We start from the raw sequence: 27,722 nt of genomic DNA on the forward strand, positions 1-27,722 counted from the left end.
AATGACAACAATTAATATTCTAGCTCCTCTAAATTAAATAAATATGTTTCCAAAATAGTGTAGAGAAAGGAAGAACTAGGACAGAATATGAACCTTTACGCACTATAATAATTAGTAAAAAGGTCAGTTACACAAGCATTTTCCCAAAGTTTGTCAAAAGAAAGTTGTAAAAGAGCACATAAATGAGTTTAAAAGGCATAAAATTTGAAGTGACCAAAGGAAAAATTCACTCCAAAAATTGAAACACAGCATCACATTTCTTCACAAATGAGGTGACTCAAGAGAAGTGGTAGCTACTGTGGGTTTTTAAAGGTGATTCATTCATTTACTCAACAAATATTTATTGATCACTTATTATGTGCTTTCTCCACTACCCCTAGCAGAATCACTCTGTAATGATACATTGAATATTCTATATAAGTTAACAGTAGAAGACACTGAGTTGCCTGCCGATTATCTATTCTCCTCTTCTTTCTTACAAACAGAACTTATTTTGTTCAGGAAGGCACTTGCCTCCTCAAACACCTTAAAGCTGTGAGTCATGTGATCCAGTTATGACCAATGACATGCATGAGGAAGTCGTGGGTGAGAAGGGAGTCAGCTGACTGGTGTCTTTTGCCCTTTTCCCTTCTTTGGGTCCAGATTCTATACACAATACCTGGAGAAGGAGCTGTGGTCCCAGCTACGTGGGAGGATTGCTTGAGCCCAGGAAGTCAAGGCTGTAGTGAGCTATGACTCACTACACTCTTGTTGGTGTGACAAAGCAAGACCCTGTCTCAAAAAAAACCCAAAAAAACAAAAAAACCCAACAAACCAACAAAAAAACCCACCACACAAATAAAATGTTGGATATACAAGTGTTTTATACTATTTTTTATTTGAACTATTTCATTAAAAATTAAGACTCTCAGCCAGGTGCAGTGGCTTACGCCTGTAATCCCAGCACTTTGGGAGGCTAAGGTGTGCAGATCACAAAGGTCAACACGGTGAAACCCTGTCTCTACTAAAGATACAAAATTAGCAGGGTGGGGTGGTGTGAGCCTGTAGTCCCAGCTACTCGGGAGGCTGAGGCAGGAGAATGGCTTGAACCCGGGAGGCAGAGGCTGCAGTGAGCTGAGATTGCCCCACGCACTCCAGCCTGGCGACAGAGTGAGACTCTGTCTCCAAAAAAAAAAAAAAAAAAAAAAAATTAAGACTCTCAAAGAGTCAGACAAACCTTAATGCTCTTGTGTCACCTCCACCTTGGCCAGCTGTGGGACCTTTAGAAAATTACTTGAAACTTTCTAAGTTTCTTTAGACTCTAAGCTCTTTAAAACTGAAACATAAACATCTATACCTCAAGGAGGAGCTGTGAGGATTTTTTTTTCTTTTTATCTTAGGGGACTTTTTGAAAATGGAGCATGCAAAGTACTTTTACACAGTACTTGGGAGCTATTATTAATTATTTGGCCCCATCTTTTTACCAGAAACTTCAGCCGCATCGGAAAATTCAGTTTCCCAAAGCTGCCATCACTTTTTTGTTTTACTCTGTTAACTCTGCCTAGTAAGCAATTGCTATTTTGTACCTTTTAAGATTCCTCACTTTCCTAATTTTTTTAACTTTTACTTTAGGTTCAAGGGTACGTGCGCAGGTTTGTTATACAGGTAAATTGCGTATCATGAGGGTTTGACATACAGATTATTTTGTCATCCAGGCAATAATAAACATAGTATCTGATATGTAGTTTTTTGATCCTGACCCTCCTCCCACCCTCCACCCACTTTCCTAATTTGTAAAACAACTAAAATAACAGGCACAATCTCCTGGGTTGCCAATGATTGCATACAATACTACATATAAGGCCTTCAGAAGAGTAATACCAGGCAAGCACTCAATGTTTGCCAATATTATTATATTATAGGCAAGATCTTACCTTCCTCAAGCCCAGTTACAATATCACTCCATTTTATAATTTTATCTGATCCTTTCCCTATAAGGAATTAACGGCTCCTTTTCTAGTGTTTGCACATTGCTTTATAGAGACTTCTATAGCAGCACTTACTGCCCAGAATTATAATTATTTATTTACAAATCTATGTATCCTACCAGTCTTATGAACTACTCTGGGGCAGAATCATGGATTATTCACCTGCAGTAAGACACTCAAACATGTGCTGACTAAATTGAATAACTGAAACGGTAACAAACACTAGTCTAAATGTTGGCAAATAACATCAATACTTTTCATAAGGTAGCTTTTACTAACAGGAAGTCTTATGTAGACTGTAAAGCAATATTTAATTAAGAATTCTATGAAGCATATTTCACCAACCTACAAAGTGAGATTTGGGCAAGGACATGATCCATTTAACAGATGCTAAGGTATACTGCATTGAAGAAGGATTAATAAATGCATTTACTTAAAAGACCATTTAAAATATAAGCTAAAACTAAAGATCCCAAAACAAAATTAGCCATGGATGTCAACCAACAATGCAGAGGCTGAAATGTTCAAACTCCACTAGTAATCAAAGAAATTAAAATTCAAAAAGCAGTGAGATTTTTAATTTAACCAACCAGCAAAGTTTTTATTTAGTCATAATGTTCAAGGCTTCTAGATATGGCAGAAGGAATTATGCTCATACACTGGTAGTATTAGCATAAATTAGGTAAAACCATTCAATAACTATTCAATAAATATTTACTGAGTGCCTGCTTTACACTTGGAAACCTCATTAAATAATTTTTCAAAGACAGGGAAACTATCATGTAGTATGTTAAGTGCAAAAAGTAGAAAATAAAACTCATTTTTCATGTAATCCTAATTCACATAAATAAGCCAATAAATCTGTAACCACGCCTAGAATAATGACTAGAAAGAAACAGAACACAATGTTAACAGTATTGTTGCATCTTGATAATAGGATAACAACTAATTTTTATTTTTTGCTTTACACTTTCCCAAGTTTTCTATAGTGAACATGTAATATCTTTTTAACTAGATAAGTAAGAAACCCAGTGTGTTTAATGCAGGGAGTGGAGTGACAGGATCAGATCTGCACTTCAGAAAAGGTACTCTTGGCCAGGCATGTTGGCTCACGCCTGTAATCCCAGCACTTTGGTAGGCCAAAGTGGGCAGATCATTTGAGCCCAGGAGTTTGAGACCAGCCTGGGCAACATAATAAAACCCGTCTCGACCAAATATAGAAAAATTCGTCAGGCATGGTGGTGCACACCTGTAGTTCCCTGTAGTTCCAGCTATACTAGAGGCTGAGGTCGGAGGCTTGCCTGAGCCCAGGGAAGCTGAGCCTGCAGTGAGCCATGACCACGCCAGTGCACTCCAGTCTGGACAACAAAGTGAAACTCTGTCCTCAAAAAATCCCCCAAATCAAAAAAAGCCAGTGATGTCTATTTTAAGCTAAGGCCAATCCTTCCATTAATGCTTTGCATTTCATATCCTCTAGCCCACTCAGAAAGAGTTTTAATCAAAGTTTCATCATCTCACTTGTTTTAATGAGCTCTCACTAGCTGTAGTATTGACAACAGATTCAAGTGAATCAAGACAGAAACAAGAATAAAGGATTATTGCAAGAGAACTAATTATAAAAGCTCTTCAAGGCCATCCCATTTTATTCAGATTGAAAACCAAAATTGTCAATAAAGCACAAGGCCCTGCACAATTGGCATGTCCCTCTCCCCCCTCTTTCAGAGCCTTACCTGCCTGACCTTTTTCCTCCCCTGTTACAAATAGTCCCCACTCATTCTGCTTCAGCTATATTGCTAACCTTGCTTTTTCTATGAAACAGACCAGCAAACATTCTATAAAGGGTCACAGTAATATTATTAGCTTCCCAAGCCATGAAGTCTGTCACTACTCAAGTCTACCATTGTAGTGAAAAAGGAGTCATTGACAATCAAATATTAAATGAATAAATAAAATTTGATTAATAAAACAGGTGGCACAGGCCAGATTTGGAAGATAAACCCTGGTCAGTCAATCTTTGCTCTAACATAGTAAGTAAGCAGGGTTGTGCCACCTCAGGGTCCTGACTGTTTTTGTCAGCATAAAAATCCTTTTTCTCTGGTATTTGCATGGCTTGCTCTCTCAGATCCTTTAGGACTCTACTCAAGTACCAACTCTTCCATGAGTCATTTTCTAGCAACTCAATCTAAAATCATGCCCCACTCTCTTCCCCAAATTATTTTCCTTCCATACCTCCTTACCACCATCTATACTATATATTTTATTTACTAATCTTGTTTATTGTTTGATAATTATGACATGTAACCTCCATCATGGGAAAAATTTGACTGCTTTTGTTCATGGCTACATTCACAATACTGAAGATAGTGCATGACAAATTGCATATACTCAATAAATATTTGTTGACTGAAATGAGTGAAATATGACAGGTGAAATATCACCTGTGTCTAAGAGTATATGTCTGCAACTGAAGTTTTGTTTGCCAAAGAAACTTTCACGATTTTGAAAATGTCAACAGACTTAACAGTTTCCAAAATGGGTTCAAATACGAAATTATCATTTGATACTATCAAGATGCACATAATGGAAAATTTTATGCAAGCTGCCTGCACCATTTTGCTGTATGATAAAGGGATCTGAATTTGTGCCAATTCTTTTTTTTTTTAATTTTTTTTTATTTTTATAGACAATGTCTTGCTCTGTCACCCAGGCTAGAGTGCACTGGTATGATCATACCTCACTATAACCTCAAACTTCTGAGCTCAAGCAACCCTCCTGCCTAAGCCTCCTGAGTAACTGGGACTATAAGCAAGAGTCATCACGCCAGGCTAATCCCAAAGTGCTGGGATTACAGGCATGAGCCACTGCACCTGACCAGTGACAATTCTTTTATAACTTACTTTAAAATTTCATGGTACTTACTTGACAAAGGTATCAAGAATTTTTTAATGATTAAGTATAGCAAAGAAAACCACACAAAACAAATGCATAGCTTAATACAGTAGAAGGCAAAAATGAAAAAGAAATTTAGCAGCTACCCCAAGAGAGCTATACATGCCTTTTCTAATAATAATTCTCTTCTTTACCAAAAATAACTATTAATCTCACTTTTTTTAATTAAAAAAAATTGTTGACAAGTAAAAATTGTATATATGGCACACAAAATGATGTTTTGAAATATAAATACAGTGTAGAATGGCTAGATCAAGCTAGTTAACATATGTATTACCTCACAATATAATTTTTTTTTGTAGTGAAAACACTTAAAATCTATTTGGCAATTTTAGGCATACGGTGTTATTAACTAGTCACCACATAGTACATATCTCTTGAACTTATTCCTTATTTTGTTGATAGTTTAGTTTTACAAGTTTATTTTCTTTTTAAGGACACGTTAATGTTATCCCCTCTATCCCTTATTTTTCTTGCAATTTATTTGTTCAAGACACCAAATCCACTGTCCTACAGTTTCCAGATACTGTAGACTACATTCCCATGTTCCTCTGTTCTTTGTTTATCCTGTGAATCATCCCTTCAACATATTCAGGTTCAATTTCTGTGGCAAAACTACTTCTCTGGTGTTGAGGAGTTCTTTATTAAGAGACATATGATACCTGGTTATTTCTCTTTTTATTAGCAGATGTTGATACTCAATATAAAAACTTTTAATTTATTAGCAATTTCAGAATGCTGACATTCCCATTCTATCATTCATTCATCTGTGACTAGTTGGAATACTTTTATAAAAACAAAAGTACTTTACTCATTTACTATCTTATTATATAGTGGTAAAGTTCATATACAAAAGGAAGGATACGTATTTGACTCTTTGAGTCATTTTAACATGGCTTTGATAACTTCCTTACTCCCTGGAGTGACAAGATGATTCCTAGCTTATCATGCTGCAGAACTGAAATCAACCATTTTTCCGATTTTTTAAATTGGTTTAGTTTTGTGGGAAGTTGTATTTCAAGACCACGATCTGGGCACTGAGGATGCTCACAGGTACTGAGTTTACCAATGTTTCTAAGCCTTTTCAGTAAACAGGGTTAGGAAACACACACATAGACACCCCCCCGATCCCCCCCACATTTTTAACTAAAAAAAAAAAAAAAAAAAAGATAAAACTCATGAGTTCATTCTGGTAGTTCATGTTTTCTTAACCTTTTCTAGCTTACCTATTATTTGCATTTCCCACACTGAAAATCTTGGTTTTCAAGGACACAGATAATACAATTAAGATATCATACTATTTTGTCTCAAATTATATACAAAACATTTTCAGAATAACAATACTGATACCATTACCAATGTCATTAAAGAAAAGTTTAAAAAGTTTGTGTATGTGGCCAGGTGCAGTGGCTCATGCCTGTAATCCCAGCACTGTGGAGGCCGAGGCGAGCGGATCACAAGGTCAGGAGTTTGAGACCAGCCTGGCCAACATGGTGAAACACCATCTGTACTAAAAATACAAAAAAATTAGCCGGGCGTGGTTGCAGGTGCCTGTAATCCCAGCTACTCAGGAGACTGAGGGCAGGAGAATTGCTTGTATCTGGGAGGTAGAGGTTGCAGTGAGCCCAGATCGAGCCACTGCACTCCAGCCCGGCAAGAAGAGCGAAAGTCCGTCTCAAAAACAAACAAACAAACAAACAAACAAACGTAAAGTGCACTCTCACCCTACTTTCCCTAATGTTAAGAACTTACGTAACTAGAGTACAATTACCAAAACAGAAAATTAACATTGGTAAAATACTATTAAACAGATTTTATTCAAATTTCACCAGTTTTCCTTCAATGTCCTTTTTTATTCCACGATCCATGTCTCAGTGTATTCTTTTTTTCCTTGGTCTCCTCCAACCCTTAGTCTCCTCCATTCCTCATTCTTTCTTTGTCTCTTCTGACCCTGACACAGTTATTCTGTAGAATACCTCTTAATTTGGGCTTGTTTGGTGTTTTCTCTAGATTAGATTGAGGTTATACAATCTAATGTGGAATTTTTTGACAATACTTCCACAAAAGTTACGTTGTGCTTTGTATAAAGAGTTACACGATGTCAATATACCTGATATGGTTTGGCTGTGTCCCCACCCAAATCTCACCTTGAATTGTAATAATCCCCATGTGTCTAGGGCAGGGCCAGGTGGAGATAACTGAATCACGGGGGTGGTTCCCCCATACTGTTCTCGTGTAGTGAATAAGTCTCATGAGATGTGATGGTTTTATAAATGGGAGTTCCCCTGCACAAGCTCTCTTGCCTCCCGCCAAGACATGCCTTTGCTTCTCCTTTGCCTTCCACCATGATTATGAGGTCTCCCCAGCCATGCAGAACTGTGAGTCCATTAAACTTCTTTCCTTTATAAATTACCCAGTCTCAGGTGTCTCAGGTATATCTTTATTAGCAGCATGAGAACAGACTAATAGAACACCTTACTGGTGAGGTTAACTATTTGATTAAGGTGATGTCAACTGGTTATTTCACCGTAAAATTACCATTTTCACCTTTGTAACAGATAAATATCCTGGGGGAGATACTTTGAAATTATGCTAATATCCTGCTTCTAAACAAACTTTCACCCACTAATTTTAGTATCTATCAGGGATCTTGCTTGCAACAATTATTACTGTAGCATTTTCTTAATGGTGATTTTCTACTTCCCTCATTACATCTACATGTTATAACTTATGTTCACTTGCAGGGAAAAGCTGCCCCTTCACCTTTATTTATTTATTCAAATTGTACTTACATAAGTCTGCACTCATAGATATTATTCTATGGATTAAAATCTATCTTTATATATTTTGTTACTAAAACTCTTACTGCTTTCAATATTGGGAAACTCCTTCCACTGGCACCTATGTCCTAATGATATGCCCAAATCCCTTTTTGAGCACATCCTTATTTTCCAGCATTACCAGATGTTTCAGGCTCATCTTGTGTTTTCCCTGCCTGTTCTTGAGATCAATCTCTTCTCTAAGGAGCTCTGGTTCCTCTTACAGGAGAATGACATTTTGAAATCAAAATCTGGAGGCTGTGTTCATTGTTACTGGGGTGTCACTGCTCTTAGATTCCTCTCATAAACACAAATATGCAGGTATACTAACTCATACATATGATTAAACTTTTATTTATTTATCACCTTCTACTGATGTTTTGTCAGTCATTTTGGCTATCTAAAGCTCATTCACGAGAAGATTCCTATACAAAACACTCACGGGAAAAGAGATTATAGATATTGGTAACAGCTTATCTGCAGTCTATCTGAAAGTCACATTGGCTGGACAAAAAGTCCCTGGCTGACATTTTCTCCCCCCGAGAGTCTCTCAAATACATTATGGCATTTTCTTCTGGAATAAAGCACTGATGTCAAAAAGAGTGAAGGCAGTCTGATTTTCCTTCCCTTGTAAGTCATTTGGTCTTTTTGTCTGGATACGCAAGGTATTTCTTTCTTCAAAGCCCTGTAATTTTACTAGAAAATGTCTTGATGTTGAATGGTCTGCACTGAGTTTCCAACTACTTCAGGAAAGTGTTTTCCAACACAGTCTTTAGTTATTTATCTGTCCCCTTGCTTTTTATTTTTTGTGGACACCTATCTCTTGGATCTTCTTTGCCTATTTTCAGTATAGCATTTTCTCTCAAATCCTTATATCCTATGTTTCTTTTGTTTTTTACAAATACCCTGTTTTCTAATTTTCTATTTTGTAAAGGCATTAATTCTTATGTTTGTTGACTCAGATGTTTATCTTAATCTTTTTAAAATTTTAACTCTTCTGAGTCCTACCACTTATTATAGTGCTCATGTTTGATGGGCATGTCTTTCTGAGAAGCTTTCACTGTCCGTAGGGATGTTATTCTGCTTCTTGTTCTCTCTTGTTCTTATAATCCCAGGAGATTTGAACTTGCTCCCTTTTAGTTGTCTGGTTTTATGTACAAGTAGATTTCCTAAACTTTTAGAAAAAATTCATTTTTATGACAGTTTTGCCAATTTCATAACTTTAGAGCTCCCCTGTTATTTTTGTGAAATACTCAAATTAAAGCAATGTACTTTATGAGATCACCTAACTCTATTCTTCTCCCATAATTTTATTTGAACCTTCTTTTTGTTTGTCCTGTTGTCCCTGTCCTACTTAATTTGGAGCCTATGCCCAGCAGTTTCACATCAGCGTGGAGCTTAATCCTGGAAAGGCTTTGGGTGGTGAGGATTGAGAATTCATGAGGCCCATAGTACCTGAGAATCTTTAAGACCTTTGTTGTAGATTTTGTCTATACGTTTTTGTTGTTACCATCAATATGTTCCTTTTATGGGGGAATTGGTAGAGACTCAAAATCCACACCACTATTACTTTCCAAAATTCATGAATGATAAATTTTCCCCTTCTAATTCAAACCACAACAAACTCAGAGCAAACCAATTTCAACAGTTCCTCCAATCATGAAAGATTTCTTCTGTTTCTTTCTCCTTTTCTTCCTTGCTTCCTTCCTTCCCTCCTTCTCCAATAAGGAAAAATCTTTCACATAAGAAGCACTAGAAGCCAGGCGTGGTGACTCACACCTGTAATCCCACTTTGGGAGGCCAAGACAGGCAGATCACTTGAGCGCAGGAGTTTGAGACCAGCCTGGGCAACATGGTGAAACCTTGTCTCTACAGAAAATACAAAAATTAGCTAAGCACAGTGGCGCATGCCTGTAGTTCCAGCTACTCAAGAAGCTAGGGTAGGAGGACTGATTGAGCCCTAGAGGCGAAAGCTGCAGTGACCCATGTTTGAGCCACTCAACTCTAGCCTGGAGACAGAGCATAAACCTTGTCTTTAAAAAAAAAAAAGGCTTACTCCTGTAATCCCACTGCTTTAGAAGGTTGAGGTGGGAGGATTCCTTGAGGCCAGGAGTCTAAGACTGGGCAACATAGCAAGACCTCATCTCTACAAAAACAATTTTTTTTTTAATTAGCTGGACATGGTGGCACATGCCTGTAGTCTGAGTTACTCGGGAAACTCAGGTAGGAGGATTGCTGGAGCCCAGGTGTTCAAGGTTACAGTGATTTATGATCATGACACTGTATTCTATCCTGGGCAATTGAGCAAGACCTTATCTCTTAAAAAAAGTTCTTAAATTATTGGGAATGATAGAGGAGTTAAAAAATTATTTAAGTTCTTTAAAAAAAAAGCAGCAGCACTGTAGTTTGTATCCTATTGTTTATGGCAAAAAAATACAAGAAAGAAATGCAAACGTCAATGTATTTCCTGTCAATTTTTTCTACTTAACTCAAACATGATGTAAAAGACAGATGGTGATAATAGAGTATCTTTTCTTTTATTCCTATAAAAGGAAACTATTTTAGATATCATAATGTTGTAACAATAACATCTGTATTTATTAGTCTCCCTATACTTGTTTAAAGTAAAACAATGTTTTATTTTATTTATTTATTTTTTTGAGAGGGAGTTGCACTCTGTCGCCCAGGCTGGAGTGCAGTAGCGCAATCTTGGCTCACTGCAACCTCCACCTCCCAGGTTCAAGCGATTCTCCTGCCTTGGCTTCCCAAGTAGCTGGGATTACAGGCTCATGCCATCACACCAGCTAATTTTTGTAATTTTAGTAGAGACGGGGTTTCACAATGTTGGCCAAGCTGGTCTTAAACTCCTGACTTCAAGTGATCCTCCCGCCTCAGCCTCCCAAAGTGTTGGGATTACAGGTGTGAGCCACCACACCCTGCCAAAACAATGTCTTATATAATAAAAATAGTAGGGTTTTTTCCTTTTTTGAGACAGGGTTTCACTCTGTCGCACAGGCTGGAGTATGGTGGTGTGAGCACGGCTCACTGCAGCCTCAACGTGCTGGGCTCAAGCCTGCATCAGCCTCCCCAGTAGCTGGGACCAAAGGCGTGCAACACCATGCTTGGCTAGTGCATTATTATACATTCAGTACATAAACTTTTTGATCCCCATCCATAAGTTTCTAGAAATTGCCCACAAGTATCAAAAAATGTTCAATCTTACTACTCATCAGGAAAATGTAAACTAAAACCACAATGAGTTATCACCTAACGCCTGTTAGGGTGGTTATTATCAAAGACAAGACAACAGGTGTAGGCAAAAATGAGGGGAAAAAAAAGAGAATCCCTGTACACTGTTGTTGAGAATGTGAAGTAGTACAGCCATATAGGAAACAGTATGGACGTTCCTCAAAAAATTAAAAATATTAAGTACTATAGGATTCAGTAATCCCACTACGGGGTATATCCAAAGAAAATGAAACCAGTTTGTTAACAAGATATCTGCACTCCCATGTTCCCTCCAGCATTAATCACAATAGGCAAGATATGGAATCAACCTAAGTGTCCATCAACAGATAAAAGGATAAAGAAAATATGATCTATATACATGATGGAATATTATTCAACATTAACAACGAAAGAAATCCTGTCATTTGTGACAACATGGATAAACCTGGAAGATACTATGCTAAGTGAAATAAGTCAGGAACAGAAACAAATACCCCATGATCTCACTTACATGTGGAATCTTAGGGTTGAACTCACAGAAGCAGAGTAGAATAGTGGTTATGAGGGACTGAAGGTGTGGGGAGATGCTGGTCAAAAGATAAAAACTTTCAGTTACGAAGAGTAAGTTCAAGAGATCTACTACTGTACAACATGGTGACTACAGTTACAACAATGTACTGTATACCTGAAAATTGCTAGGACAGGAGACTTTAAGTGCTCTCATCACAAAAAAGATAAGTCTGTGAGTCAATGCATATGGTAATTAGTTTTTGACTAATTCCACAATATGGAATTAGTTTTAGACATTCTACCATAAATATATACAACTTTTCTTTGTCAATTAAAAAATTTAAACCCAGCCAGGCATGCTGGCTTATGCCTATAATCCTAGCACTTTGGGAGGCCGAGACGGGTGGATCACTTGAGCTCAGGAGTTCAAGACCAGCCTGGGCAGCACAGTGAAACCCTATCTCTACAGAAAAGGCAAAAATGAGCTAGGCATGGTGGCTTGTGCCTGTAGGCCCAGCTACTTGGGGGTCTGAGGCGGAAGGATCACTTGAGCCCAGGAGGTGGGGGTTGCAGTGAGCCAAGATCGCACCACTGTACCCCAGCATGGGCAAAAAAAACCAAAAACCAAAAACCAAAAAAAAAAACACCTTGCAATCTAGAATAAAAAAATAACATAAATACGGGATAAGGGTGTCACCCTTGGGGCCTCCTGAATACAGTGAGAATCCTGGAACTTTGGTCCACAGAGTTGATAGAAGAGATATTGGCTTCCATGGAACATGAGGCTTTTGAGTGGTTCCTGGACCCTCTCAACGTAAATCCCATCTGCTTGTTTCTCCAGTTGTCACCTGGGAGAAAACAGCTTCTGGATGGCCATAAGAACTGTTGCAAAGACTATTCCTAAGGCTAGATGTTGCTCCTGTTGGCAAGCTATGATCCCTGTCCTAGATCGATCTCTGTATACTGATGCCAAGTGTTGTCTGTAGTAGTTTTGCGAATCTGAATACTGAAACCTAAGAAGGATCCCGACAGGGACTAAAGATATAAAACTGCAATGTATGGAAAAATACTGTGTTGTGTAGCTCATTTATTAATGAACACATTGACTCATGTATGGGAGCTTATCCAATTCACAAGTTTACCATGACAATGCCATGTTCCACTTTTAATTTTTTTAATACAAAAAAGTCCCTAGATAACGATACAGGGAAGTAAGTTCTTTTATCTCCAGTCATATTAAAATTCTCATCAAAGTTACAAAGAAATCATTATGGGTAACATCATAAATATCTGTGCTTTCATCAGGTACAATAGAAAATATAAAAAATAATTTAACATCTTGTCTCACTTATTACCAGTAATCTATTCACTACGAGCAAGAGTATTTCCAATTGTCCTTACATATGCAAATGCTCATTCTAGTTTGATACACTTTTTTGCTGTACTCAAACTCAAAATGAAAAGAAAGTTTTGGCCGGGCATGGTGGCTCACACCTGTAATCCCAGCACTTTGGGAGGCCAACGCGGGCAGATCACCTGAGGTCGGGAGTGCAAGACCAGTCTGACCAACATGGAGAAACCCCGTCTCTACTAAAAATACAAAATTAGCTGGGCCTGGTGGCACATGCCTGTAATCTCAACTACTCGGGAGGCTGAGGTAGGAGAATTGGTTGAACCCAAGAGGTGGAGGTTGCGGTGAGCCTAGATCGCGCCATTGTGCTCCAGCCTGGGCAATAAGAGTAAAACTCCGTCTCAGAAAAAAAAGAAAAAAAAACAGTTTTGATACACGTAATATTTTTCTCTTAAGAATATATAGCTGCACATCTCAGCATTCAAAAATGAATCTCCTTAAAATATCAGTCCTCCCCCTGCCAATTTCTTCCTCGGGTACCTTTTACGTTAACCATCATAGTTTTTACAATGGATAGTTTCATAGTATTACATGTTACAGACTGAACTGTGTCCCCCACAAATTCATATATTCAAGCCCTAATCCCCAATGCGACTGTGTTTAGAGACAGAGCCTTTGGTGAGGTAATTATGGTTAAAGAATTCTCACAAGAGCGGGGGACTTTAACCTTACAGGAATGGTGCTCTTATAAGATCAGAGGAACAGAAAACAGATAGCTTTTTCTCCACACACACAGAGAAGAGAGTCATTTGCAAGCCAGAAAAAGAGCCCTCATCAGAAATCAAATTTGCTACTTTTAACTCCAGAACTGAGAAAATAAGTTTCTGTTGTTTTAAGCCATCCAGTCTGTGGTATTTTGTTATGAATAGCCTGAACAGACTAATAGACTACGTTAAGTTATATTATTTTGCCACATAGAACTTAAGCTTTATATCTGACATCACATTAATAATGATCAAAGGAAAATCATCAGTAAGTTAATCTACCTACTATAACTATACTGGGCTGGGTGCAGTGGCTCACGCCTATAATCTTAACATGTTGGGAGATGGGGGGGAGGATTGCCTGAGGCCAGGAGTTTGAGACCAGATGGGGCAACATAGTGAGACCCTGTCTCTACAAAAAATTTAAAAAGTAGCCAGGCATGGTAGCATGTGCCTGTAGTCCCAGCGAGGCAGGAGGATCCCTTGAGCCCAGGAAATGGAGGTTACAGTGAGTTGTGATTGTGGCACTAGATTCCAGCCTGGGCAGTAAGAGCAAGACCTTGACTCTAAAAATAAATAAATACAAAAACCAACTATACTGACATACTTCACTTCAACAATTAGCAACTCTCTCCTTTTTCTGAAATAATTCTTGGTCTTTGTTATTCCAAAATTGATAAAGACATGAATACAATAAATATCTTATTTTCATGTTAACTACACTGTAAGAAAAAAATATAAGTCCAAGCACCTGAGACTAAGCCCGATTTTAGAGGGCAAAAGAAAGGAGTATGGCAAAATGGAGTGTAAATCTCACGTAAATAGAAACAACCATTACTCAGCTACAGAGTATTTTTGACATGTAAAAATGATGATCCAAAGTTGACAACTTTTCTAATTTTCAATTTTAGATGTCGACAGCAACTTCATTTAAAAATCAGTCATATGAAAACATATGTTCCCTCAAAAATTTGTATATTAACATTCACCGCTGCATTATCTATACCAAAAGGTGGAAAAATCCAAATGTCCATCAAGTGAACAGATAAATAAAATGTGGTATATCAATACAAATAAATATTATTCATCTGTAAAAAGGAATGAAGTACTGATACATGCTACAACATGGATGTTGTAATATTTAGCATATGTTTTTAACATTATGTTAGTGTAATGTTAAAAAAATTACGCTAGATGAAAATGTCAGACACAGATGGCCACATGCTGTATGATTCTATTTTTATGAAATGCTACAAAGAGACAAATCCATAAAGACAAAGTAGATTAATGGTTTACAGGGGATGAGGGTAGGGAGAAATGGCAAGTAACTTCTAAGTGGGTACAGAGTTTCTTTGTGGGGTGCTAGAAATGTTCTAGAATTAGTGGTTATGGTTGTACAATGCTGTGAATATACTAAAATCACTAAAATGGTGAACTTTATCTTAGCTTTTTAAAAACAAAGCAGCACTGTAGAAACCAAAATAAACACGTTTTTGGGCCAAATTAGGTCTGTGAGCTGCCAGTCTGTAAATTCTGTTCTTTATAAGAAATTCTCAAATGATATCTTATCTGATCACCTGTAGGCAGAAGTGCATGACTGTAAAAATTAAAAAAAGGACAATCTTCTTCCAATTAGTAGAATTAAAAACTAAATGTTAGTTAGGCTTCCCTCAGCTTTTTCCCCAGAAAAGTTTCTTTTTAACTTTTTGGTCCCTTCTAAATTAGAATACAGTATCCAATGTAGAGAGAAAATATATATTAAATTCCATGGTGTTTTATATGCACGATACCTTCCAGGTAGTATTATCACCTAAATTAAGACAATGGATCTTAAACTCCCATAAAAGGGTATAAATGACACCAAACACTTACTTGGAAATCTACCACAGTCTGAGAATAACAACTCAAAAAGTATTTGAGCGTTTCAAGCCTGATGCCACGACTAGCCCTAATATAAGTGGGATACAAATAGTATAAATAAAGTTTCAGATGTTCCTTGAAGTATAATCAGACTTTCATGGGAGTTGGGGAGACAACATCTGAGGGAGAGAAACAGCATGCAGACACAGAAGGGAATGCCCAAGACATATGGAGAAAACAAAAGCATCTAGATGATCTGGAACCAGTATTCATGTAAGAAAAAGCAGGAGCTATTGCTAGAAAGAGAGACCAGACTGAGATTCTGAATGTTAGTCTAGCAAATTTAGACTTTCAGAAGGCAATTCGAATTGTCTTTGAAACAAAGTCAACTTAATTATTTAGTTGGTGTCACCATTTTCTAGGCCACTTATTGCCATTTTCCATTTTTTTGCCCACTTTTACAGTTAATACGTTTCTCCTTAACACCTATACAAAAATAAAAACTTATCTTACTGAGTTAAGATACAAGGCATGGCAATTTAACTAATGACTAAAGAAAAATCTATTTTAGCTACAAGAATAAGAGTGGTTGTTATTCCCTCTCCAGTGCCTATTTATTTTTATTTCTTGCTGCCCAATTTGCAAATATCTAACCATGCTTAATTTTTAACTTTTGTCACATTTTGCTTCAACACTCTATGTTAGACACTCCCCAGGACTGTTTCCAGCTTTTGACATACTCCTTCCCACCTGGCCCTGATCCCCCAACGCAGCCCAAGGGTAATGTTTGTTTACATCCGAAAGGAATAAAAATGACAGAACAGAATCATATTTATTTGGTCTTGCCATGGAATAGACTACAAGAACTACATCTGAGAGGACAAGGGTGAGAGACAGGGTTTTTGGGGGCTGAAATTATATGTAAGTGCAGCATTAAAAGGGCACAGGGACTCTGGAGACAGATTGCCTAGTTTTGAATATTAGGTCTGCCATTAACAAGCTATGTGACCTTGGGAAAATTACCGAAATCACTCTTTATCTAATTTCCCTCATCTGAAAAAAGGGAAGTAATAATATTACACTACTAAACAGGGTTTGTTGTGAAAATGATCTGACAATATAGGCAAAAGCATTTAGAACAGTATTGGCACATGGTAAATGGTTTATGTGTTACTGTTTTATCTACTATAGTGTAAGCTTTACAAAAGCAAGGATTTTAGTCCTTCTTTATTAAACTATATGCCTAAAATCATGCTTAGCACAGAGAAGGTGCACAGTAAGTATTCATTGAATGAATGAATGAATGAATGAATGAATGAATAAGAAACATTTTGTTGTTAGAGAAAGAGAAGCAGAAAAGCAAAAGAGAAGGTAGGCTGTGCACGGTTGCTCACATCTGTAATCCCAGAACTTCGGAGGGCTGAGGCAAGAGGATTGCTTGAAGTCAGGAGTTCGAGACCAGCCTGGGCAACAAAGTGAGACCATGTCTTTACAAAATTAAAAATTAAAAAACATTAGCCAGGCATGGTGGCGCACACCTGTAGTCCCAGCCACTCAGGAGGCTGAGGCAGGAGGATCACTTGAGCCCAGGAGTTCCAGATTGCAGCATACTATGATTGCACTACTGCACTCCAGCCCAGGTGACAGAGTGAGACTGTCTCTAAAATAAAAATAGAAGACAGAAAAACAAAGAGAATGAAATGTCCTGCTCCTCCTCTTCTACTTTTTCAAGGATGCCATCCCTCACAGACCATTTTCTCTTAGTTGTGTTGACAGTTATAACATCAGCATTCATTGAGAAATGTTTTCAGAAACAGGTGTATAACGGCCTTTGGTGTATTTGTTTCAGAAGTTAGGAGATGACCTTATTACTCAAAATATGGTCCTCTAACCAGCAGTATCAGCATTACATAGGTCCTTGTTAAAATAGCCAATCAGCAGACAGCCAAGACCCACTCCACCAGATTCTGTACTTTAAAAAACTCCCGAAGTGAACACCCAGCATATTAAAGTTTGAGAAGTACTACTCTAGACCACTTTAAGAGCATAGGGTATAGAAGGATCAGGCTTCAAATCTAGACTCTGACACTTAATTATGTATATGACCTGAGGCAACATTATAAATGTTCCAATTTCCTCATCTGTAAAATTAAAATAATAATAGTAGTTACCTCAAAGAGTTGCTATGAGGATTAAATGAAAATCCATATGCAGCATTTGGTAGACTGCAAAGAAAACAGGATGTGCCCAATAAATGTTAGCTGTTGTTATTGTTGAAATCCCCCATTATCTACTATAAGGCCCCACAAAGAAATTTCAGCATTAACTATTAGGAATAGCTTACCTAGAAAAAGTTTGTTCTGTTTTTCTTTCTACTTTAAACTACACAGTTAGTCTCCCTTCAAGATCAGTGTCAATTTTGAGGTCTTGTATTAGAAATAATTGCCTCTTAAATTTCTATTATTCTGACCTTGGTTTCCAATTCACATTTTCTCTGGCTTTGATTTTAATTGTGTATGGGAATAAGAAAATATGTGAATGAATGACCAAAATGAACAAGTAATATTAAGTTTAAACCTAGAACTAATCCTTGGAAAATACTACTAAAAAAGAATAGAAATTCAACAGGAGGCTCAGACTACTTTTAAATTATTATGCGTGGCTGGGCACAGTGACTCATTCCTATAATCCCAGCACTTTGGGAAGCCAAGGCAGGAGGGTCGCCTGAGGCCAAGTCAAGACCAGCCTGGGCAACAGAGCAAGATCCCATCTCTACAAAAAATAAAAAATGAAAACTAGCTGGGCCTGATGGCACATGCCTGTAGTCTTAGCTACTCAGGAGAGGCTGAAGGGCTGGGATCACTTGAGCCTAAGAGTTCTAAGCTGCAGTGAGCAATGACTGCACCACTGTACTTCAGCCTGGGCGACAGAGAGAGATCCTGTCTCAAAGGGGAAAAAAAAGGCTTTCCCAAAGTAGTCTATAAGTTTAACATATGAAAAATAATTTTTCAAAGCAGAAATTGGGCTTAGAAATAAAACCACCACAGACATTTGAAATAAAACCACATAAGCAATGAAGGACGGTAATCAACATTTTGGCTAAAAGCAATGCTTAATATATAGGAACATTATTATATACTACACGGAAAGGCATAATTCCTTGTTTACAAGCAATGCTTGCAGATATGGAATGCTTTCTATAAATGGTTTCCTGAGAGCAGCAAATAAAGGAGTAACATTATTTTTAGGTTCTAATCAAAACTAGCAGAAGCAAACTAAAAGCAAAGAAAACATAATAAGGAAAGCAAATTCCTTCCCTTATCATTAAAAGGTTATCAATAACAAATATTAACTAAAAAGATGTTGGTCAAAATTTCAGTTGGTTTCTTTCCTTTTGAAGAGCTCAGGACTTGGCTCTGTCTTCCTAGAATGGTTAGAATTTGATCTGCCTAGTTAAGCAAATTAGAAAACTCAATCAGAAATCAGGTTTAACAATTACCATTATCATAGACTTAAGAGTTTTCAAAGCATAACAAAAAAATAAACAACCCAAAGAAAAAATGGACAAAAAACTTGAATAAACATTTTTCCAAAGAAGATATACAAATGGCCAATAAACACTTGAAAAGATAGATGCTTAACATCACTTGTCATTAGGAACTAATAATTACAATGAGATGCTGTTATAAAAAAACAAACAGAAACAAGTGTTGGTGAGGATGGGAAGCAACTAGAGTCCTTGGGCACTACTGGAAGGAATGTAAAATGATGCAACTGCTGTGGAAAACAGTATGTGCTTCCTCAAAAAATTAAACACAGAATTACCATATATGATCCAGCAATTCCACTTCTGGATTAAAAGAAGGGAAAGCAGGGACTCAAGAGATATCTGTACACCCAGTTCATGGCAGCATTATTCACAATGTCCAAAAGGTGGAAGAAATTCAAGTGCCCACTGATGGATGAATTGATAAACAAAATGTGGTATATACATACAATGGACAATTATTCAATAACTTATTATTATTAAAAGGAAGAAAATTCTGACATACACTACAACAGTGGTTCCCAACCTTTTGGCACCAGGAAACAGTTTCGTGGAGGACAATTTTTCTATAGGAGGTGGGCTGGGGGGATGGTTTTGGGATGAAACTGTTCCACCTCAGATCATCAAGCAGTAGATTCTCATGAGGAGTGTGCAACCTAGATCCCTTGCATAAGTGGTTCACAATAAGGTTTGTGCTCCCATGAGAATTTAATGCCGCCACTGATCTGACAGGAGGTGGAGCTTGGGCGGTAATGCTCACTAGAGTGGTAATGCTCACTCGTCCCTGCTCACCTCCTGCTGTGCAATCTGGTTCCTAACAGGTTACAGACCGGTACTAGTCCTTGGCCTGGGGGTTGGGGACCCCTGTAACATGGATGAACTTTGAAGACACTATGCTATGTGAAATAAGCCTGTCACAAAAGTGCAAGCATTATGATTCCTCGGATATGAATGATCAAATTCATAAGAGACAGATAGCAGAATGAGAGATGCCAGGGGCTGAGGGGAAGGAAAAATGCAGAGTTTAGTGTTTAAAACATACAGAGCTTTAACTGAGAAAGATCAAAAAAGTTCTGGAGATGGATGGTGGTGATGGGTGCATCACAACAATATGAATGTACTTAATGCCACAGAACTGTATGGTTAAAAATGGTTAAAATGGTAAATTTTATGTTATATTTTGCCACAATAAAAAAGTTCATTAAATGTCTTCACATTCCTTAGTAAAAAATATTATGTTTTGATGATCTGAACATTTTTTACTAAGATATTTTTAAATGTTCTACATAAAAGAGCAACATATTTAATATTTTTGGCCTCATTTTCTTTAAATTAAGGAAAAATCAACCTCCTTTTATAAGAAGGCTCCCAATTCAAATTGAGATAGAAATTCAGAATTATATAGTTGGGAAGAGGAGTGGAAGAATATGGAAGAGATTACAAAACAAAGCAAAACAAAACACACAAAAAAAAACCTTGTTTAGGTGTTTCTTCCTCTTTTTTAGTCTCCTCATCCTCTAAGCTGGGACTTTCCCGAGAAGAGTTGTCTTGTTGGCTAGAGTTTTTCAATAGTACAGGATCAATTTGTGCTTTCAGGAGTGCAAGAGTCTCAGCCAACTCGTTTCGATTTCTAAACAAGGAAAAAAATAAGACAGCATAAAAACCTTTTTCCTGTTCTAGAGAACTTTCTGAATAATACCGATAGAAATTAAAATTAAAAAAGAAAAATACATTAAGAACATCAAAAACACTGGTACAGCTAGCCCTAATTAACCCTGAATTTTAAAAGCACTAAGAAAAACACATTAAAATATACTGTTCTTCAGAGAAGAATATTAGATTTTCCTCTCTACTGATTGGAATGACAATGAATATCTCTTTGGTTGAAAAGAAAAGTAGGAACAAAATTACACAAAAATCAACGTTTGATAACTTTAAAAATAGTATGTAATCTCTAAGGAGATGAAATCAATGTAAAACTTGATTGCAAAAGTATTTTTTTGTTTTGTTCTTGATTCATTTGGAAATAATTCTTTTCTACCTTCAGAGATAACAGCATTTGACACTGCTACAAAATTAAGATCCAGAACTTTCTGATTACAGCAAAACATCAGTTCCAATAACACAATTTAAAAACATAAAAAATTTTGGTAGCTGATTTTATTTTGTTAATAATGGTTTATAACTGATTCCACAATACCAGAAAATTCCAAATAAATAAGAGTCTAACCTATAAATTCTACTTAAAAAAAAAAAAAAAGAGACATGGTCTCACTTTGTCATCCAGGCTGGAATGCAGTGACCTGATCACGGCTCACGGTAACCTCAAATTCCCAGGCTCAAGACCCTCCTACCTCAGCCTCCCAAGTAGCTAGGACTACAGTTGTATATCCCTGTATCTGGCAAATAAAATCCTATATTTTTACTAGCAAAAACAAAGGTGTGGTATGGTTAATTTAAATGCCACTTACAACTGAGAAAACTCACTTGGATATTTTTCTTGCTCAGACAAGCAAGAAATGCTGTCAGACAGTGCATAATGCTGAAGATAAAAAGCAGACCCTGGACTAAGAGTTGGGAAACTGAGTTCTAGATATACCACTAGATTATTAATTAGCACCAAGATCCTCCCATCTGTGTTCTCAATGTGCGATGTAAATACCCCTGATTCAAAGTGAAAACTGTTAAGATGAAATGACTCGTTTTCTTATCTGTCATGTCACATATGGCTCCTACCCTCCTTTCCCTTTCCAATTCCATGCCAGCTAGATTCTACTGCTTTAGAGTAGGAACTCTGCATTCCAAAGAGCCCCTGGACAAGTTGTATATCCTCATTAGGCCTCAGCTTTCTTATTTATAAAATAAAAGAACGGATTCTCTTGAGTATTACTAAATTGGTCTTCTAAATAAAGCAGTAAAATTGCCACTGATAAAAATCAGAAATTAAAATGACAATCAATTATACATGAGAATAAAACATACATGTTCATACATATCATATGAGCATATATAATAACCAGTCTAGAATTTTAATTATCTAATATCAAAAGGTAAGACTAGATGTTTTCTCAAAGTCTTGTCTGGTCCTGCCTCCATTTTACAGGAAGGAAAATTAAGACTCAGAGACTTTATTTATTTTTGGCAAAGATCCAGTCCCCTAATTTCATTACAACCTGCTTCTAACTTAAGGATCTATGCTTTATTACTACTCATATTCCATTGAGAATTCCATATGTTAAAAAAAGGAAAAAGAGAATTCCATATGCAACAAATGGCTCGATCTATTTATTTCTGAAAGTCATGGTGGGAACTGAAGAGTATACTGAAGTTATGCACCATACCAATTTTAAAAAGCTTCAAAACGTAAGAGAGCTAATATTGCTAGGAAAATCTATTTCAATTACTTCCACTACTTTTTTTTTTTTTTTTTTTGAGATGGAGTTTCACTCTTGTCACCCAGGCTGGAGTGCAATGGCAGGATCTTGGCTCACTGCAACCTCCTCCTCCTGGGTTCAAGCGATTTTCCTGCCTCAGACTCCCGAGTAGCTGGGATTACAGGCACCCGTCACCACGCCTGGCTAATTTCTTTTGTAATTTTAGTAGAGATGAGGTTTCACCATGTTGGTCAGGCTAGTCTCGAACTCCTGACCTCAAGTGATCTGCCTGCCTTGGCCTCCCAAACTGTTGGGATTACAAGCGTGAGCCACTGCACCCAGCCTACTTCCACTACTTTAAGCAAAAGGGGAATTTAGCATGAAAATTTATTAAAGAACAACTCCCTAAAAGGCTTTTAATCTGTTCAATGTGTTTAAACACAAGCCTAAGGTAGTCATTATTATATGAAAACAAAACTACCCATCTTTGGGTTTTTCCTATTTTTGAACAATTTAAAAAATCCTAAATTTGAGTTAGTCAGAGGAAATTTTTATGAATTCCCTCAAATCACATCCAAATTTCTTAACACTATCTACAGAATATTTTAGACTATGGACCCTAACAACAATCCAGTTGTTTTGCTACCCCTCCCTCACTTGTTCTCTGTTCTCCAAACCATTTCTTCTTTCAGGCATGTTAAATCAGATATATCCCTCCAAAATACCAGGCTTTCTTAGGATATCGGGTGACTGACTGCACTTCTGCTCTCTTAGCCTGGAATGTGTTCCCCATGGCTAATTCCAATTACTCTCTCAAAGACAAGTATAGAATGAATAAACAAAATCTAGTATATCTACATATGGAAATACTACTCAGCCATAAAAAGGAATAAAGTTCTGATTTATATTACATGGATAAACTTTGTAAAGATTATTCTACTTGAAAGTGGCCACACATGGCTGGGCGTGGTGGCTCACACCTGTAATCCCAGCACTTTGGAGGGCGAGGCAGGCGGATCACCTGAGGTCGGGAGATGGAGACCAGCCTGACCAACATGGAGAAACAGGAAAGGAAAGGAAAGGAAAGGAAAGGAAAGGAAAGGGGAAAGGAAAGGGGAAAGCAAAGAGGAAAGGGAAGAGGAAAGGGAAGCGGAAAAGGAAGAGGAAAGGGAAGGGAAGGAAAAAGGGAAGGGAAGGGAGAAGGGAGACGGGAGAAGGGAAGGAAAGGAAAGGGAAAGAAAGAAAAGAGGCCACACACAGAAAGTCACTTATTATATAATTCTATGTATACAAAATGTTGAGAATAGGCAAATTATAGACACAGAAAGATTGGTGGTTGTTAAGGGCTAGGAAAAGGGAGAATGAAGAATAACTGCTAATGGGTACAGGGTTTTCTTTTTAGGGTGAGAAAAATATCCCGGTGTTAGATAGTGGTACCAGATGCGTAACTTGTAAAAAAAAAAAAACTGCTCAATTATATATATTTTACAAAAAAGAGATGGTGGCTTGGACAAGAATGTAGCTATGAAGGAGAAGTGATCAAATTCTAGATACAATCATGCATGAAGAGCTGATGGGATTTGCTGTTAGGGTAGATGTGGAGTGAGAGAAAAAGCAGTTACGGATGTGCTCCAAGGTTTTGGGCCTTGGGGTTTACACTTGGTATAAAAGCACTCTCTGTAGTCCCACTCTGTTCCTGAAGAAGCACCTGATGGAATCTGGTATAAGGTCTCTATTTGCTAAATTTCTCTCATCATTAATAACCAAACACTAACACTTGGTTATTATATTTACATCTCTGCTTATCTTTTTCATTCCTAAAGAAATTCTATTGACACATTCCATAGGGTTGAGCCAATGAAAGGATGTAGCTGCTATTAACAGAGATGGGACGTTCAGATTAGGGCAGAAAGGTTCAAAGTTTGGTTTTGGGCAGACTGGTTACTGACTTTGACTTAACCAGATTCTAAACTGTTATATTTTCCTATATGTATCTTAAGTTAATCTAGACTTCAATGAAATGGAACACGTCATCCTAACCATTATTATTGTGAAATATGATTTCTCCCAGCCTAGGAGTTGTTCAGAGTTTGAATTAGTGGTAGGTGCTAAACATTTCAGAAGCAATGAAGAAAAAAAAAAATAACAAAAATAAACAGACGCCCCTGAACCCCAACCCCACACACACACAAAAAAGTCAAGTATAGGCATTATCTTCTGCCAAGTATGAGCCAAGTATCTGGTTCTTCCACAGCACCCTTGATAATCTCCATCACAGACTTTGTGACTCTGTGTTATGTAATATCTCCCTGTACCTTTCTCCCATAACAAAAACTCCTTAACAAATGGGACCAGGTCTTCACATCTACAGAGCATAAAACAGTATAAATATAACAAGCCTTTTGTAAATATTTTAAATATATGATTCCAGAGTTGAGAAACAATATTCCAACTTTTTGGTATAAATGCCAAATTATTCAGTAGGCAAAAAAAAAAAAAAAAAAATTGTGGAGGCCAAGAAAACTGAAGAGGCATTAATTAGTAATATCAATAGCAGTACTATTAATCTAAGATGTTAACATTAGTGAATGAGCACTATGTTCCAAGCATTAATTATTCCAAGAGTTTTATATTAATTAGTTCATATAATTCCAATATAACCCAATTAAGTAGGTATTAAATTATTCCCATTTTATGACTGAGGAAACTGAGGACACATAGAGAGGTATGGTAATTTGCCTAAGGTAAGTTAGTACAATTTAGCAAGACTGAATTTTGAAGTCTGACTTTAGAGCCCTTCTTAATCACTGTGCTATATTAGCAGGTTTTATATATATATATATATATGGTTTAGAAATGCATTCATACAGTTTGTAATTATGGGTACATGAAAACTGTATATACTATTTCAAATTCAACTTTTTGAAAATGACTGTCAAACCATTATCAATTTTGAAAATATTTTTAATGAGGTATAATTCACATACTGTAAAATAAACATATTTTAAGCACTCAGTTCATCAGTTCTGACAAATGCATACATTGTGTAATCTACACCATAATCAACATAAGGAATATCACTATTCCCACAAAAATTCCCTTCTGTCCTTTCCTACTCAATTCCTTTTCCCCACCAAAGCAAGAAGAAATCACAGTTTTTATTATGATAACCATAGATGATACAGTTTGGCTGTGTCTCCACCCAAATCTCATCTTGAATTGTAACTGCCACAATTCCCACGTGTTGTGGGAGGAACCCAGTGGGAGGTGATTGAATTATGGGGTGTGTCTTTCCTGTTCTGTTCTCGTGACACTGAATGAGTCTCACGAGATCTGATGGTTTTGAAAACAGGAGTTTCCTGCACAAGCTTTCTTTTCCTGCCGCCATTGATGTAAGACATGATTTGCTCCTCCTTGCCTTCTGCCATGATTTTGATGCCTCCCCAGCCATGTGGAACTGTGAGTCCAATTAACCTCTTTCTTTTGTAAATTGCCCAGTCTTGTCTTTATCAGCAGCATGAAAACAGACTAATATAGTAAATTGGTACCAGGAGTGGGGCGTTGCTGAAAAGGTACCTGAAAATGTGGAAGTAGCTTAAAAAATGGGTAAAAGGCAGAGGTTGGAAGAGTTTGGAGGGCTCAGAAGATATGAAAATGTGGGAAAGTTTGGAACTTCCTAGAGACTTGTTGAATGGTTTTGACAAAAATGCTGACAGCAATATGAACAATAAGGTCCAGGCTGAGGTAGTCTCAGAATGAGATGAGGAACTTGTTCCCCAACAGGAGTAAGGGTGAGTTTTGTTATGTTTTAGCAGAGACTGGTGGCCTTTTCCCCTGCCCTAGAGATTTGTGGAACTTTGAACATGAAGGAGATGATTTAGGGTATGTGGAGGAAGAAATTTCTAAGCAGCAAAGCATTCAAGAGGTGACCTGAGTGCTGTTAAAGTCATTCAGTTTTATAAGGGAAGCAGAGCATAAAAGTTTGGAAAATTTGCAGCCTTGCAATGTGACAGAAAAGAAAATCTCATTTTCTGAGGAGAAATTCAAGCTGGCTTCAGAAATTTGCATAAGAAACAGGAAGCCAAATGTTATCCCTGAGACAATGGGGAAAATGTCTCCAGGCATGTCAGAGGTCTTCACGGCAGCCCCTCCTATCACAGGCCTGGAGGCCTAGGAGGAAAACATGGTTTCATGGATCAGGCCCAGGGTCCACATGCTGTGTGCAGCCTAGGGACTTGGTGCCCTGCATCTCAGCCACTCGAGTCATGGCTGAAAGCTGCCAATGCAGAGCTCAGGCTGTGGCTTCAGAGGGTGCAAGTCCCAAGCTTTGGCAGCTTCCATGTGGTGCTGAACCTGTGAATGCACAGAAGAACTGGAGTTTGGGAACCTCTGCCTAGATTTCAGAAGATGTATGGAAACACCTGGATGCCCAGGCAGAAGTTTCCTGCAGGGGTTGGGGGCCCTCATGGAGAACCTCTGCTAGGGCAGTGTGGAAGGGAAATGTGGGATCAGAGCCACACAGAGTCCCTACTGGGGCACCACCTAGTGGAGCTGTGAGAAGAGGACCACTGTCCTCTAGACCCCAGAATGGTAGATCCACTGATAGCTTGCACCGTGTGCTTGGAAAAGCCGCAGATACTCAAGGCCAGCCCATGAAAACAGCCAGGAGGGAGGCTGTACAGGGGCGCAGCTGCCCAAGACCATGGGAACCCACCACTTGCATCAGCATGACCCAGATGTGAGAAAGTCAAAAGAGATGATTTTGGGGCTTTAAGATATGACTGCCCTGCTGGATTTCAGACTTGCATGGGGCCTACAGCCCCTTTGTTTTGGCCAACTTATCTCATTTGGAATGGCTGTGTTTACCCAATGCCTGTACCCCCATTGTATCTAGGAAGCAATTAACTTGCTTTTGATTTTACAGTCTCACAGGAAGAAGGGACTTGCCTTGTCTCAGATGAGATGTTGGACTGTGGACTTTTGAGTTAATGCTGAAATGAGTCAATACTTTGGGGGACTGTTGGGAAGGCATGATTGGTTTTGAACTATGAGGACATGAGATTTAGGAGGGGCCGGGGCAGAAAAATATGGTTTGGCTCTGTCCCCACCCAACTCTCATCTTAAATTGTAACTGCCACAATTCCCAGCTGCTGTGGGAGGAATCCGGTGGAAGGTGATTGAATTAAGGGTGCAGGTTCATTTCCTGTGAGTGAATGAGTCTCACGAGATCTGATGGTTTTAAAAACAGGAGTTCCCTGCACAAGCTCCTTCTTTGCCTGCCGCCATCAATGAAAGGCATGACTTGCTCCTTCTTGCCTTCTGCCATAATTCTGAGGCCTGCCCAGCCACATGG

General features: G+C 37.8%; 1 protein-coding gene across 6 annotated transcripts in view; it reads right to left on the bottom strand.

Annotated features, from left to right (window-relative positions):
* Positions 1–27,722, bottom strand: part of RSF1 (remodeling and spacing factor 1) — a 212,089-nt gene that overhangs the window by 44,738 nt on the left and 139,629 nt on the right. For 5 of the 6 annotated variants that reach the window (XM_001175061.8, XM_054662577.2, XM_009423810.5 and 2 more), the window contains one exon: positions 20,471–20,625. In XM_001175061.8, the coding sequence (XP_001175061.5) occupies positions 20,471–20,625 (155 nt within the window). Of the gene's footprint in view, positions 1–17,619; positions 17,669–20,470; positions 20,626–27,722 lie in introns of those variants that run through there. The other variant, XM_063783303.1, reaches the window with a different exon arrangement.

The sequence above is a fragment of the Pan troglodytes genome, chromosome 9, assembly GCF_028858775.2.
Source record: "Pan troglodytes isolate AG18354 chromosome 9, NHGRI_mPanTro3-v2.0_pri, whole genome shotgun sequence".
NCBI lineage: Eukaryota > Metazoa > Chordata > Mammalia > Primates > Hominidae > Pan > Pan troglodytes.